Here is a 16,099-nt window from a genome sequence, read left to right as displayed (position 1 = left end):
TCTTTTCTCCTCTACAGATGCTGCCAGACCTGCTGAGCTTTTCCAGCAACTTTGTTTTTGTTCCTGATTTACAGCATCCAGTTCTTTTGGTTTTTATTTAATATTGGAGGGAATTTTGGTTGGAAGTTTAAAGGGAAAGGTAGAGGATGAAGAGGGCCATACGAAGTTGGATTGGTTTAGAACATAAGTTTCAGAACATTGGGTCTGGCTGCCAATAGTGAGGAGATGGAGACAGAAAACAGAATTCCTGTGAATATATCTACCCCTCAAGTTACTGCCTGTAGTTTACTCCCAGATAGGTTATTTCTAATATAAACCATCTGAACCCACAATTACATTACTGTCTATCCCTTGCTTTCACGCATCTTTAATTCCTTATACCGTATAAGCTATCTAAATTTCTTGATTTGATTGAAGCTCCTTCTTAACCTTAAGGTATTGGGTATTCAATATACACCAGTAAAATGATGGACAGTAATGTAACTGAGGAATTCAGGTGATATATGTCAGGAAGAACAGAGCTGAAAGTGAACTATAGACAGTTGTCTAACTAATGTGTTCATGAGTGTCACCAATCATGTGATGTCATTGATTTAAAACATTTTACACTAAAGGATTAAGGTTCATGACTAAGCTATTTGGAAAAGTTGCAGTTGGAAAGTTTCAGTTTATTATTCTATTGTATTGTGGCATTTTTAATGACTTCATTATTGTTATAATGCATGTACTGAAGTGGTCCTGCAGTTCTCAAAAGTTTAATTTGTGATTTTTTTTGTTACAAAAGAAAGGAAATTTCTGCCTTTATGAACTTTCTCACTCATATTTATGGATATTGTAAATGACACTCCAAGAGCATCTGCATTGAATTCTTTAGTTTGCTGTTTCTATCATCTGTGTGATTTATCAGTGCTTTTTAGTTTTGGAAATGTGCAGAAGGTTGCGTAGAGGAGGAAGGAAGGGTGAATAAGAATCTGTTTAGCATCACCACAGCCCCCTTAACAATTCTGCAGTTCAGTATTCCTGTTTTGTTTTAGTACCTCGAGTATTACTGTGCTGAGCTGCAAAAGAAAATGCAAGGCTTGTGATTATCAGAACACAGGACTCATTGGTTTAACAAACCTTGTAGGAACGTAATCCTTTCAACCTTTCCTTCAAAACATTGGTGTCTTAAAGTATAAAGCACATTTACTGCAATCTTCTAGTTTCTACTAACTTGCTATACTCAATAACAGTCATCAATTCTTCAGCTGAAGTTAGATGTTATAAAATGATCCAATTATTGAGCAGTTATTTTAATTTGTATGTCATTTCAAATGATATATATTCAGATAACATAAAATACTAAACATAAGTTGTTTGTCTTCAGGATCATTATATTTCACATACAACATGGAAGAAGACAGTGGCAGAATTGGTTCTAGGAAATTAAAATAAATAATTGGTAATGTAGGAATATTTGGATATCTAGGAAAAAACAACCTTAATGTTTAGACAGTCATTTAGCAGTCTAGATTGGAGTATTCCTGAAAACAAGACATATTTGTCGAAGCTTTTTGTCTTGCGTTCATCAGCGCCAGGGAGAATTCACCAGATGAATGGTAAATTCTCCCTCCTCACCGCTCTGTAATGTTTGACACAATTGCCTGTGAAATCCTTCTCCGTTTCCTCTTTTCTGTATGCTCTGCCTGTACACGGTGCCACCCATACCATACATGCTGCAGCAAAAGGAACAGCAACAAACATTTTTCTCCTTACTATTGCCTCTAGATTTCCTTAAGAATCTGACTTTTGACTTTAACTCATTATCTTCCCTTATTTGCACACTCCTTTTCAGTGGTATTTTCTTAAGACACAGGTCAAATTCTGCAAACAAGCAGATGATACTAGTTTTTACATTCCCCACAACTGCTTTCTGCTGTCAGACTATTTGTCTGAATTCCAACACGACATGAGTCAGAACTTCCTGCAGTTCAACATTGGAAAGACCAAAGCCCTTGCCACAAAGTCAGTTCCCTTGCCAATGATTTTGTCCTTCCTCCCTGGCCTCAGGCTGAAGCAGATTGTTTGTAACCTTGGTGTTCTATGATGGGTTTCAGACTTCATATCTTCTCTACCTCTGAGGTGGTCTACTTTTAATACTCCAGCATTACCCAAGTCCACCCTCGCCTGAACTCCCTTTAAATCTCCATGACAAGGCACTGTCACATCCTTAATCAACCACGCAAAAACTTCTTGCTAGTTTCTACTCTCCATAAACTCTGTGTCCTATTCAAATGGATTGTGTTGCCTCTCTGTCCTTTGCACCATAAATTTTAAATCCTTATGCTCATCTGTAAGACTGTCCGTTCTTTTATCCCATTCAATCTTCAAAATGTCCTTCAGTCCCATATTCTCTTTGAAGTCCCTGTTCCTCCTATGGAACATGACTTTAATGCAGTGATTCACTTGTCTTCCTGGTCATCTTAATAATTGTCAAGTGTCAAAGTTAGGGTTAGGAAATAAAATTTTTGAAAGAGTATGTCCTCTGTGACTCCTTTCTAAGCTTTTTTTAACCTGATGGATTTTTTCGAAATTCTTTAGATTTCATCTACTCTAAAATGTGCTTAATAGACATGAGATCCTGGACTTCATATTGTGTCTTCTATCAGTTATGTTTTGGCTTGTCTTTTCTAGTGGTACATGAATAGATTTAACAATTTGATTGGTGGCTTGTGTTCTATGTAACTGCTAAGTTTTTGATTCTAGGAAAACTGTTGACAATGAGATCCATTGACCAGTTTGAGGTAATACAGGCAGGAAAGTGTCCATTTTCAAGTTTGAGAAGATTTAGTTGTATCTCAGCATATTTTTACAGTCTTACAAATCAATAAAGATTGTCAAATGGCAATGCATTCAATAAAGCCCAAAAGCAATATGAATTCTGCACTTTTGTCTCGGATTCTCCAGCATCTGCAGTTCCTACTATCTCTCATGAATTCTGCACTAATAGGATATTGTCATGACCAAGTATCAAGTTTTTTCTTAGAGTAGTCTGTGAGCTAAGAATTTGTGTATCCTCCATATGTTTCAAGTGCTTCACTTTAAAAGTAAGCAGCAGCACAACTTTATATTTTAAAAATTGGTAAAAGGTTACTTTATTTCGCAACTAAGACTGTATTATGTAAGTAAAAAATGAAGTTATTAGATAAAATAAAACATAAAGATTTAAAGGAAGGAAGGATAAGACTTATGTATGAAGGTGAAAGTGGGATCAGTCTCTACTATCATTGCAGGCCTGGTCGCTTGAAGATCCTCTTTTGGAAGTGAAAAAGGTGTAAACTGGAAGTCAGTTTCCACAGCCTTCATAACTTTTGTAGTTAAATATTTGGAGGTTGCTCCAAAATGTTGCCTGAGCAGAGCAGGTCCAGGTAGTGGGTAAAGGCTGTCTTCTTCCAATTTAAGGACAATGCAGATAGTGGTTCTTGGTTATCTGGAGCTGCTTTGGAAGTCTTTCACTGCCTCCCTATTGAGAAACAATTGCTGTTTTAAGATGTCTCGTGGTGTTAAGATGATTGCCTTCAAATGGCTGTTATTTGCCAGTCCGGTTCACTTTGTTGCAGCCATTTTGTTACTGCAAATGCTAATTTTGATAATCATTGTTCTATAAACCAATGCCAATTGTGATCAATAAAAGCAAAGTACTATGGACACTGGCGATCTGCAATAAAGACAGAAAGTGCTGAAGGAACTCAACAGATCTGGCAGCGTCTGAAGAGAGAAAGTGAGATCACATTTGGAGTCCAATATGACTCTTCGTCAGAGTTCCTTTCTAATGCAACTCACTGCATCTTTATGCATGTACCGAGCAACGAGAAGAGTTTCTTGCTAATCGAGAGGATTATACCTTTTTTAAATGCATTACTAATAACTTGCCTCATTAATATTCAGCTTCTTCTCTTACTAGAAGTGCTGAACAAGCTATATGTCAAGAATTACTGAAATGGAAGTCAGAGCAGGTTCCTGTCGACTTCACTTCGCTGCTGGCTGCGAGGAACCTCCATGTTGCTCAACTCAAAAAGGGCACGATCCATGGGCATCAGCCGCATGTAACCCTCATTCATTGGCCTCTAACATTTGCCAACCCCTCATGATCCTCAAGGCACATCTTCCGTCAACATGCAGGTTACTCAGGAAGCACAGAGCATCCCATATCATCAGACAGGGAGCTGCAAACACAGTGGTCAGGAACTTGAGATAACAAGGTGTAGAGCTGGATGAACACAGCAGGCCAAGCAGCATCAGTGGAGCAGGTCATCGCCAGGGACTTTTCATTGAAGTCAGTCAGAGGTTGAGGATAAATACCATCCTGGGATGAGGGAAGCTCAAGGTGTACAGGGAATACACAGAACAGTATCGGAGGACATGGTACGCTACAGTGACGGGATTTGTTGGCAGTGAGCGGTGTCGGAGTTTAAAGGGGCAGGGAGACGAAAGTTCAATGTGATGGCTCTCCACATGGCAGGCTGAGGGTTGGGAGTCTGGGGTTCCAGGGCTGGTGACTAGAATATGCTGCAGGATGGAACAAGGTAAAAGGGGACGTGGAAGCTCTGGGATGTACCTGGTGCTGATGGTCTCTACCATGAACTTTCAGTAGATGTGAACCGCAAGTGAAAAGTGGCTGGGACCATGCCCAAGGTGTGAACGTCATTTTGGGTGAAGGTGTCTGCTGCATGCTTGGGCGTTGAAGGGGCAAATATGTGAAGGAGACATTTGCAAACTTCAGCTGTATTTCATTTGCAGTCATTTCTTCCGCATGCAGAGTGAAAATACGTCAGCTTCAAATGCTGGTCAAAGGTGAATTGCACCATGCTGTTAGTGCTTGGAATTGTTGTCTCAGTATTGATCTGATCCTCAACTCCTCTTTCCTGCCTTAGCCCTATAACACTTGATTCTCTCACTAATTATAAATCTGTCTATCTCAATGTTGAATATGCTTCAACCATTCTCCTATGTGCCCCGAGCAGCATGACTTTGTAGCTGCTGTGTCATTAGGTTGCCAGTGAAGGCAATGCTGGATTGCTACTCTTGACCGAGTGTACAGCAGCCTTTTAAAGATGATGTGGGTACATGGGATGTTGGGGTATCAGCAGATATCCGAGAGCAATTTCTCCCAATTTACTCTGCCCTCTCGTAACTTTCAATACCACAATCAATTCTCCTCTCAACCTTCCTTTATTCAAGGGAAATAACTTTAACTTCTCCAATCTATCTTCATAACTAAATCTCCTCAACCATTCTTGTGAATCTGTTCTGCTCCCACCCCAGTGGCTTCACATATCTGCGAATGTGAACTGAATGCAATACTTCCCGTGAGGCTGAATTAGTGTCCAATACAATTTCAACATAACTTCCCTGTTTTTGCCCTCTAAGCCCTTATTGATAAAGCTGTGTCATGCAAAAATACCCTTTGGGTCCCAAATCAGTCCTGCTTCTCCTTGTGCCATTACTTTATTCTTTATATACCTGTGGTAATATAATAAGACATGTCAAAGTGCTTCACAGGAATATAATCTAACAAAAGTTGACATCAAGCCGTGTACAGAGATATTGTACAGATGCAAGTTTCAAGGAGATTCTTTATGGAAGGAAGAGGAGAGCAAATTCCATAGCTAAGGGCACAGCAGTAATTGCTAGAGCAATGAAAATTGAGGATAAATGAGAAATATGACATATGGGAAGTGGGCTGCAGCACTTTCACTTGAATAATCATAAAACATAAAATTATATAGCTCCCTAACTATCAAGAAAGATCATTGAAGTGGCTTTTAAAAGAAGTGTGGTAGGTGAGCGTGACTTCATGTAAATTAGGATATAAGTCTAGCGTTTAGGATGGTGGAGGAGGGAAAGGCTGCTAGTGGGACATCAGCGTACTCAAATTTAGAAGTAACAAAAGCATGGGATAAGGGTTTCAGCCCTTGTGGGGCTGAGCAAAGAAGGAATGGGTTGCTCAGAAATGTATCTATAATTAACTTATTCTAGTTAACCAGAAAGAGGTGGTCTTGGTGACTGTAATTATTTTTGTCTTCAGGTTGTTTTATGCAGGAGTACTCTCATTTCTCGGTCCAGGATGTTTATTTTATTATCCAAGCTGGTGCCCTCCAGGAAAATCTCCCCTCCCTCCCATGAATTAAGAAAGTACAGGGAACGCTGGCTTTGGAGGGAATATTGTTTCTTTGCTTGTGTCCAGAGATGAGAACTTACAAAAAGTTTCTCCTTTAAATAAACTGATGGTCAGTCTTTTCCCTTCCCCAGCAGACTTGTTGGAATTCATACAGCATGAATCTCAGATCCTAGAATTACTTCCACTTTTATTTTTGTGAATGCAATTATGATGCAGAGCTGGAATAAATGCCAGTTTCTGGCACATGTAAAGCTAACTTGTGTAACACAACCTTAAGTACCTGTTCTGTCATCTGTATTTTAGATTAGGGATGCTCAATAGTCATTTAAAGCTAATGTTTCCCTTGACCAGTGGTCTATAATTGCTTAAGAATGCATCCTATAAGTTTTAATTAGCAAAGTTTTCCTTTTACTTTTACCACTTAACTTAGAGATATCACCAGGATATTTGTGAAGAGATTCACACTTTGGGGTTGAGGAGCTTTATTTGATTTTGATTTGATTTATTTACTGTCACGTAGTGAAAAGCTTTGTTTGTGAGCAGTGCAGGCAAATCATAGTAAGCAAGGACATACAGAGTATAGGGTTGGTGCGTGTGTTCAAGCTTCTGTATCTTCTGCCTGATGGAAGAGATTATAGGAAAACATTACTGAGGTGGGATGGGTCTTTGATGCTGCCAGCCTTCTCCACGGCAACGAGATGCATAAATTGAGTCCACGGATGGGAGGTTGGCCCTTGTGATGGTCTGGGCTGTGCACACAACCTTCTGTAGTTTCTTACAGTCCTGGGCAGAGCAGCTTTTATACCAGGCCGTTATGCACCCAGACAGTATGCTTTCGATGTCTTGGGGATTTTAAATGGTAGCGTTCAACCACAAGACCAAAAATTAAAATTGGTCATGAATGCCATGTCACTTATTTAGTGTGTCATGTCCTGGCAGTAGTCTTTTTAGTAACTTAGAACATAATGTAGATATTCTTTGTGTTTCACATGTTTCAAGTCATCCTGCTGAGAGATTCTGCTCTGTGTGCCAGCTAATTTGCCAACATGACACCTGAGCATTTCTACCCCTCCTTAAAGGATATTCCTAGGTTGCTGTTTTCTTTGATGCCGTTGAAGTGATACTAGCCTCTCTTGACAACATCACCCAAGTGACTGTCAACCATTCATGAGGATCTTAAGACTCAGCTTGATCCTTCGCTTGCCTGATGTCCACGTGCACACACTTTTCTGCTGAAACCATTACATAATGATCAAGGTGACCTTTATATTTTAGTCCATAGATTTCTGAGAGAAAGTTTAACTCTCTGCTGTTGGCCAAGTGATGTTATTGTGCAACATAAACCAGTGACGATATTTGAGACCTTTTCTAGTCTGTTTTCTCAAGTCCTAATTGGACAGTGCGCAAATGAGTCACTGTGTCTTAAGGTTTCATATCACCTAGTAAAGGGAATGAGTTAGTATGTACTTTCTTAAAAAATGATACTGATTCTGCCGCACTACTCATTGTACTGAGAGATAAAACATTTGGCTTCCTTCAATCAGGGGAACAGAGTATTTACACTTCCTCTTGCTGGCTTGTAATAATAATCCCATATGCATAATAAACACATATATCTCTAAGATTTGTCTAATTCATTTAATCGTATTGATGTGACTGGGTACTTCTTGTTTCTGCTGCCATCACACTCGATTAATTGATTTTTGGAACCCATGAACTCAGAGTAGTTTTAGTTAATTCAGTACATATGTGTTGGATTGCATGCCTTACAGATCAGTGTTTGTGGGTGTAAGTTTGTGCACGAGTATCCTAAATCAATGTCAGTTTGGCATCTTAACAACATCAGGCTTAATGCGTTACAGTGATGAAAAATGAAACCTGTAAACACCCTATAAAGTGGTTTCACTCTTATCAATACATTACTGAATTAGGGATAAATTTAGTTCTGATCATCTATTTTCTCACATTTGCTGATTTCTTTTTGCACAAGCAATTTAATAATGCAGCCTCAAAGTATTCCAAACTTTCTTTCCTCACAATCATGGCCAAAGTTGCCTTTAGTCTCATGCAGCAGGGTTCTAACAAACCTCATATGCCTGCAAATTATGAGGCGGTTGAAATACTTAGGAGTTCCATGGGTTTGGATGTTCTCGAAAGTAATTTGTTAAAACGAGAGACAGAAACAGAATATGATGGAAATACTCAACAGACTTGGCAGCACCAAAGGAGGAAGAACAGAATTAACATTTCATCAAAGCATTCAGCTCATCAACCTAAAACATTAATTCCGCCTGTCTCTCCACAGATGTTGCCTGGCCTGTTAAGTATTTCAAACTGTTTCTGTTTCAGCTTTTTGGTATTTTCAGTATTTTTTTTGTGTTCAATGAAGAATTTGTGAAATTCAATCTCGATTTTAACACCATGAAACGTGGAAGCATTTAGTTAGTGAGAGAACTCCACAAATTTTCATCTCTATTTGGAGATGTTTGGTAAAACCTGTATATATTTCCCCATTTCTTACTGGTGTCATGAAATCTATTCCTTTCCTCCCATTTGCAAGCTGCTTCTATGTGAGGGTAAGGATACTGACTGTGACCAGTAACAACTTATTCTTTGCCTGCTCTACTTTGGGATTGCTGTAGCGTCCTAGACATCATGGATTTGTTGCCAGAGTACCAGAATAGTTTGGACAACATATTGGAAGTCAGGTGCTTTCTCCCATGAGCCTTTCCACTGACTTAATGAAGCTGCCCGTCCATTATCATTATTCTCCACTTCTACAGATCTTGTAGCATCGGATTTGTGATTCCACAGTATTAGCCTAAACTGGGAAACTAATCCAAAATATATTGGAATCTGCAGATTGCATTCATTACTGACTAATCTGAACCTTTCTCATATTGAAATGAGTTTTCTGCACAGATTTTCAGATTATCTGTCACTTTTCTATTCGGTTTTCTTCAAATTGGGTCATCTTTTGAGAAGGAAACTGCCGTCCTTACTTGGTGTGGTCTGCATATGACTCAAGAACCACAACAATGTGTGTTTGACTCCCAATTGCCCGATGGGTAATAAATGCTTGCCTACCCAGAGACGCCCACGTCCCATGAATGAATAAAAGAAACGTTATGCTGCAAAGATCAAGAAAGGATAGAATGTTTCTGATCATTTAGGTTCTGGCAATATTCCATATATTATAGGAGTGCTTGCTTTTTTTAGCCTTGCTCACATGTTGAATCTTCCAATTCATAGTACTCTGCTCCAATCCATTATTGGAAATGCTAAAAGATTTTTTTTTTCTTTATTCATTAATGGGGTGAGGGAGTCGCTGGCCAGGCAGCATTTATTGCCCATCCCTCTTTCCCAGAGAGCAGTTAAGAGTCAATCACATTGCTGTGGGTCTGGAGTCACATGTAGGCCAAACCAGGTAAGGATGGCAGTTTCCTTCCCTAAAAGATATTAGTAAACCAGATGGGTTTTCCAACAATCAGCAATGAATTTATGGTCTTCGTTAGATTCTTAACTCCAGATATTTATTGAATTCTTTGAGAATGTGACAAAACACATTGATGAAGGCAAAGCAGTGGATGTGGTGTATAGGATTTTAGCAAGGCATTTGACAAGGTTCCCTGCAGTAGGCTCATTCAGAAAGTAAGGAGGCATGGGATTCAGGGAAATTTGTCTGTCTGGATACAAAATTGGCTGTCAAATAGAAGACAGAGGGTGGTAGTAGATGGAAAGTATTCAGTCTGGAGCTCAGTGACCAGTGGTGTTCCGCAGGGATCTGTTCTGGGACCTCTGCTCTTTGTGATCTTTATAAATGACTTGGATGAGGAAGAGGAAGGGTGGATTAGTAAGTTTGCCGATGATACGAAGGTTTTTGGAGTTGTGGATAGTGTGGAGGGCAGTTGTAGGTTACTTCGGGACATTGACCAGATGCGAAGCTAGGCATGGAAGTGGCAGATGGAATTCAACCCAGAAAAGTGTGAAGTGATTCATTTTGGAAGGTTAAATTTGAATGCAGAATACAGGGTTAATGGCAGGTTTCTTGGCAGCCTGGAGGAACAGAGGGATCTTAGGGTCTACGTCCATAGACCCTCAAAGTTGCTACCCAAGTTGATAGGGTTGTAAAGAAGGCGTGTGGTGTGTTGGCTTTCATTGGCAGGGGAATTGAGTTTAAGAGCAGAGAGATTATGCTGCAGCTGTATACCACACTCGGAATATTGTGTTCAGTTCTGGTCGCCTCATTATAGGAAAGATGTGGAAGCTTTAGAGAGGGTGCAGAGGAGATTTACCAGGATGCTGCCTAGACTCGAGCGCAGGTCTTATGAGGAAAGATTGAGGGAGCTAGGGCTTTTTTCATTGGATGAGAGCTGTTTTGATAGAGGTGTGTAAGATGATGAGAGGCATAGATAGAGTGGATTCTCAGAGACTTTTTCCCAGGGGGGAAATGACTATTATGAGGAGGCATAATTTTAAGGTGATTGGAGGAAGGTATTGGGGAGATGTCAGAGGTAGGTTCTTCACAGAGAGTGGTGGATGCATGGAATGCGCTGCCTGCAGTGATAGTGGAGTCAGATACATTAAGAGACATTTAAGCGACTCTTGGATAGGCACATTGATGATAGTTTAATGTAGGGTATGCAGGGTAGTTTGATCTTAAGATAATAGGTCGGCACAACATTGCGGGCCGAAGAACGGTACAGCACAGTACAGGCCCTATGTTCAAATTCCGCTATCTGCCGTGACGAGATTCGAACCCGGGTCCCCCTCCCAGGTTATGGCTCCGTTAGCCCAATAGCAAGTGGTATAGTGACAGTGCAATAATGTTATGCTATGATGTCTTGTACTTAGAGAGGTGGTTTTAAATGCAAGCATAAACTTCTTTGAAGAATAAAATCAACTTACTAATGTGAGGGGTAAGGAAATAACCCAGTTGTAAATGAAAAAAGGCTTGCTATTCCTTGAATTCTTCTTATGGCAGTATAATACTATGCTATTATGAATAATTAAGAAATTAGTGTCTGGAAGGTGGCATGAGGTAATCCTGTTAGTTTATATTGAAGAGAGTGCTTTTCAGCAACAGTTCAGAAACAAATCCAATCAGTTGGTTCAACTGACGACAACAAATTACAAGGACTGTTTTTTAATATGTTCTGAACGTCAAGTGTAGTTTAAAGCTTTTAAATTCCTCGTGTGACTTCTTGCGTTTTCATAAGAAAAATACAGTTCCTGTATTAAATGGCTATTAAACAGTATGGTTCAGCAGGTTTATTCGGTCTCTGAAAGAGGAAGATAGACTAGCATTTTGTGTGATATTTCTCATTGTCATGTACTGTTTGGGTAAGGTCACCAGAACATGTGGCTTTACTTTCCTTTCTTTGATTAGCCCTGTGAAGGGGCTGAGGTCCTGACCACTGGGATTCTGATCTCGGGTTCGACGCAAAATGGAAACCTACCTTCCTCTTTTCAACCGCTGACCATACGTTTCCAGCACTTGCACTTTTAAAAAACTTTTTTTGCCTTTGTGTCATGAATGTGGCTGTAAAGTTGAAGCAGCAATAACCCAGAGAGGCTTGCATGAACAAAGCCACCACACAGTTAGTCTGGAGAGTGAAGACGTGGGATGCATCAATGAAACATATATTTTGTGGTGTTTCCACATGCCTCTTGACATTTCGCACTGGTCATTGAAGTAGTTCTTACATTGAAGAATTGATTTGTAAATATGCTTGCAACTGTCTGACTGCTTAATTATTGAAAAATCACTATTTTTATATTTTTTGTAACAATAGATAAAAAGTGTGCTTTTATTTTTGCAGGTGTATGCCCCATCAGCAAGTGCTGCCGATTATAATAGGGACTCTCCTGGCTACCCTTCCTCCAAGCCACCTACAAGCACATTTCCCAGTTCATTCTTCATGCAGGGTAAGTGGATACGAGCCAGTTTGGTTGAATGTGAAAAAATGCTTTTTGGATTTACTCATTACGTTGAGTGAATGTGAAGAAGAATAACTTGAAATTTGCCTTTGAACATATATGTTTCTCAACCCACTCACACCCCGCCCACGATTTTGTTCATCCATCAACCTGACAACAGAGTGTATGAATGAGCCACGCAGCATTCAGTTCCTACGTGTAAGCCAGAGTTGTTTTGCAATGGAACGCTTCAGAAAAACGCTCGCGTTACTGAGGCTGATTTTATTAGGGAAGTATTTCAGGGGGGCGCAAACTGACGCCAAGCACAAGTTAGGTCTGGATTTCCCAATCCTAAATCGAGATAGGACTGAAGTTAGAAGAGAATGCTGCCAGCGGTTTCTGTGCCAGTCTGCTGCCTCTTGTCCCTGACTCTAGTGACTTTTCGAAGGACAGGAGCAGAACAGGGCAGTCAGGCAGGAAGGTGAAGTCACCCACCTCGTTAATTGAATGGTTTGAGGTCATTAGGGAGCTCATTAACAGCTTGCTGTCTGACCTTCCAAGATTTTTACATGGGAGGGCAGCCAGTAAGAGCACTCTGAAACTGGCCAGCTACAGCCTGGTGGGAGACGGGTGACAGCACTGAAACAGTTTCTTGTTCATGCAAAAAGTGAAAATTTGCACCAAAGCTTACTGAGCAATGATGAAACTTTACTAACCAACCTTTGCCTATCCTCTGCACTTCATGGCATGATGGAGATGGGTTCCTGATCCAGATTTCCACTTGCCTCCCAATTCCCACTTCCAATGGGAACATCCAGCCCTTACACAGCTTTAGCACAACTTAGATAATCCCAATGTGGCCACCTCCAATGCTTTTTGGGTGGCAGAAAGGGCTGGTCCAGATGACAATCCGAATATTTTTGTCGAAACAATTTATTGATGTCCATAGAGAAAAGAAAGACTAAGATGAAGAAGAAACACTGTGCTTATAGGAGATACCAGGTGGAAAATGCAATGAGAACCAGGCTGAATATAGAATGTTCAGAGGGGAAGTGAGAAAGCAAAGAAAGAGTATGAAAAGGACTTGGCAACTAATGTAAAAGGAAATCACAAAGTCTTCTATTGGCATAAAAATTGTAAATGGATAGAAAAATAGAGGAACCTGACCGATTAGGGACCGAAAAGGAGATTTATGCATAAAGGCAAGCGGAATAGCTGAGGTACTAAATCAATAGTTCTGCCTTTACCTAGAAAAAACTTCTACCCAGGCCATGGTAAAAGGGGAGACCCTTAGTACAGTAGAAAGGTCTAAAAATGGTGAAGCAGTGGTACCAGGTCTCTGTTTAAACAGGGGAGGTGATGGCCTTTCTGTTTCCATTTTTTGAATAAGACCAGAAGACACAGGAGCAGAAATTAGATAACGTTCTGGGGACCTGGGTTCGAATCCTGCCACGGCAGATGGTGGAATTTGAATTCAATAAATGTCTGGAATTAAGAATCTAATGATAACCGTGGATCCATTGTCAATTGTTGGAAAAACTCAACATTGGTTCACTAATGTCCTTCGGGGAAGGAAACTGCCATCCTTACCTGGTCTGGCCTATATGTGACTCCAGACTCTCAGCAATGTGGTTGACTCTGAGCTGCCCTCTGGGTGATTAGGGATGGGCAATAAATGCTGCCTAGCCAGCAACGCCCTCGTCCTGTGAATAAGTAAAAAAAATATACAAACATATGATATTTTTAAACAGTGAACCCTAGTTCTAGATTCTCCCATTTGAGGAAATATCCTTTCCACATCAAACCCATCACTACCCCTCAAGATCTTATGTATTTCAATCAGATCACCTGTTACTGTTTTCATCTCCAGCGCATTCAGGTCTAGCCTGTCCAACCTTTCCTCCTAAGACTATTCTCCCCATTTCAAGGTATCAGTCTAGTAAGCCTTTTCTGAATTGTCTCCAGTGCATTTACTTCCTTCCTAAGTAAGGTGACTAATACTGTGTAAATACTCCAGATGCGCGCTCGCCAACACCCTGAAACACATCCCTGCTACCTTTGTATTCCATTCTCCTCATGATCAATGATAAATTATCTAATAGCTTTCCCAATTACTTGCTATACTTGCATACTAACATTTTGTAATTCATAATTTAAAAATAGGGGATTGTCCATTTGAGACAGAGACGAGGAAAACTTTTTGTTTTCTGAAGGTTTTGAATTACCTTCCTCAAAAGGTAGAGGTGTATAGATTTGTGGTTGCCAAGGGGATGAAAGATTATTGGGGGTTTACAGAAATGTAGAGTTGAGCTTAAGTCAAATAGTCATGAGTTTATTGAATGGCAGAGAAGGTTCAAAGGTCTGAGTAGCCTACTCTTGTTCCTTGTTCATAGGTTTGTGTGCACATGGACACCCAGATCCCTCTACATCTCAGAGTTCTGCAGTCTGTCACTATTTACATAATATTTTGCTTTCTTTCATTCTTCTAACTTAAATGGACCACTTCATATTTTTCCACATAACACTTCTTCGCCCACTCATTTAACTTATCTATATCTTTTTGTATCCACGCCATGTTTGCTTCACAGTTTATATTCCTACCTGACTTTGTCACCAGCAAATTTGGCAATCATATCTTCTGTCCCTTCATCTAAGCCATTTATACAAATTATAAACAGGAAAGATTCCATGCACAACTGTTTATGGCACACCACTCATTACATCTTGCTAACCTGTACAAGACCCATTTATGCCTACTGCCTGCTTTCTTTTAGCTAGCTAGTCTTCTGTCTGTGCAAATATGCTACCCCTATGCTATGAGCTTACATATTCTGTAATGACATTTGGTAAGCACTTTGTCAAATGTCTTCTGAAAATCCAAGTACAGTCTGGCCACTGGGGCCCTTTATCTCAGCATGCATTACCGCCTCAAAGAACTACAAGAGATTGGTCAAACATGACGCTCCTTTCACAAAGCCGTGTTGACTTTGCCTGATAACTTTGAAATTATCTAGGTGCCTCCTGGAACTTCCTAAATAATAGCATCTAAGATATTCCCTGTGATGGATATTAAACCAATTGGCCTGTTTTCTGTTTCCATTTTTTGATTAAGACCAAAGACATAGGAGCAGAAATTAGGCCATTCAGCCCATTGAGTCTGCTCCACCATTCAATCATTTCTGGTAAGTTTCTCAAATCCTGTTCTCCTGCTTTCTCCCTGTAATCCTTGATCCCCTTAACAATCAAGAACTTAAATAAACTCAATGACCTGGCCTTCACAGCCTTCTGTGACAGTGAATTCCATAGATTCACCACTCTCTGGCTGAAGAAGTTTCTCCTTATCTCTGTTCTAAAAGGTCTTCCCTTTACTCTAAGGCTGTGCCCTCTGGTCCCAGTCTCTCCTACCAATGGAAGCATCTTCCCAACATCCACTCTGTCCAGGCCATTCAGTATTCTGTAAATTTCAATTAAATCCTCCCTCATCCTTCTAAACTCCATCGAATATAGACCCAGATCCCCAAACATTCCTTATATGTAAAGCTTTGCATTCCTGGGACCGTTCTCGTGAACCTCCTCTGAACACCCCCAGTACATCTTTCCTGAGATATGGGGCCCAAAACTGAGGACAATACTCCAAAGTGGCCTGACCAGAGTCTTATAGAGCCTCAGAAGTACATCTCTGCTTTTATATTCAAGTCCTCTCAAAATAAATGCCAAAGTTGCATTTGCCTTCCTAACTCCTGACTCAACTTGCAAGTTTACCTTGAGAGAATCCTGGACTGGAACTCCCAAGTCTCTTTGCACTTTAGACTTCTGAATTTTCTCCCCATTTAGAAAATAGTCCATGCTTTTATTCTTCTTACAAAGTGCATGACCTCACACTTTCCCACATTGTACTCCATCTGCCACTTCTTTGCTCACTCTCCTAACCTGTCCAAGTCCTTCTGCAGCCTCCCCTCATCCTCAATACTACCCGTCCCTCTATCTATCTTTGTATCGTCTGCAAACTTAGCCAGAATG

The 16,099-nt window shown here is 40.3% G+C and overlaps 1 protein-coding gene across 11 annotated transcripts in view; it reads left to right on the top strand.

Annotated features, from left to right (window-relative positions):
• Positions 1 to 16,099, top strand: part of LOC109911130 (transcription factor 4) — a 551,558-nt gene that overhangs the window by 452,836 nt on the left and 82,623 nt on the right. For all 11 annotated transcript variants that reach the window (XM_048596040.1, XM_048596052.1, XM_048596047.1 and 8 more), the window contains one exon: positions 11,983 to 12,088. In XM_048596040.1, the coding sequence (XP_048451997.1) occupies positions 11,983 to 12,088 (106 nt within the window). The remainder of the gene's footprint in view (positions 1 to 11,982; positions 12,089 to 16,099) is intronic.

Source organism: Rhincodon typus, chromosome 1 (assembly GCF_021869965.1).
Source record: "Rhincodon typus isolate 14 chromosome 1, sRhiTyp1.1, whole genome shotgun sequence".
NCBI lineage: Eukaryota > Metazoa > Chordata > Chondrichthyes > Orectolobiformes > Rhincodontidae > Rhincodon > Rhincodon typus.
The sequence above is the reverse complement of the archived record's forward strand: the minus strand, read 5'-3'. Positions and strand labels throughout refer to the sequence as shown.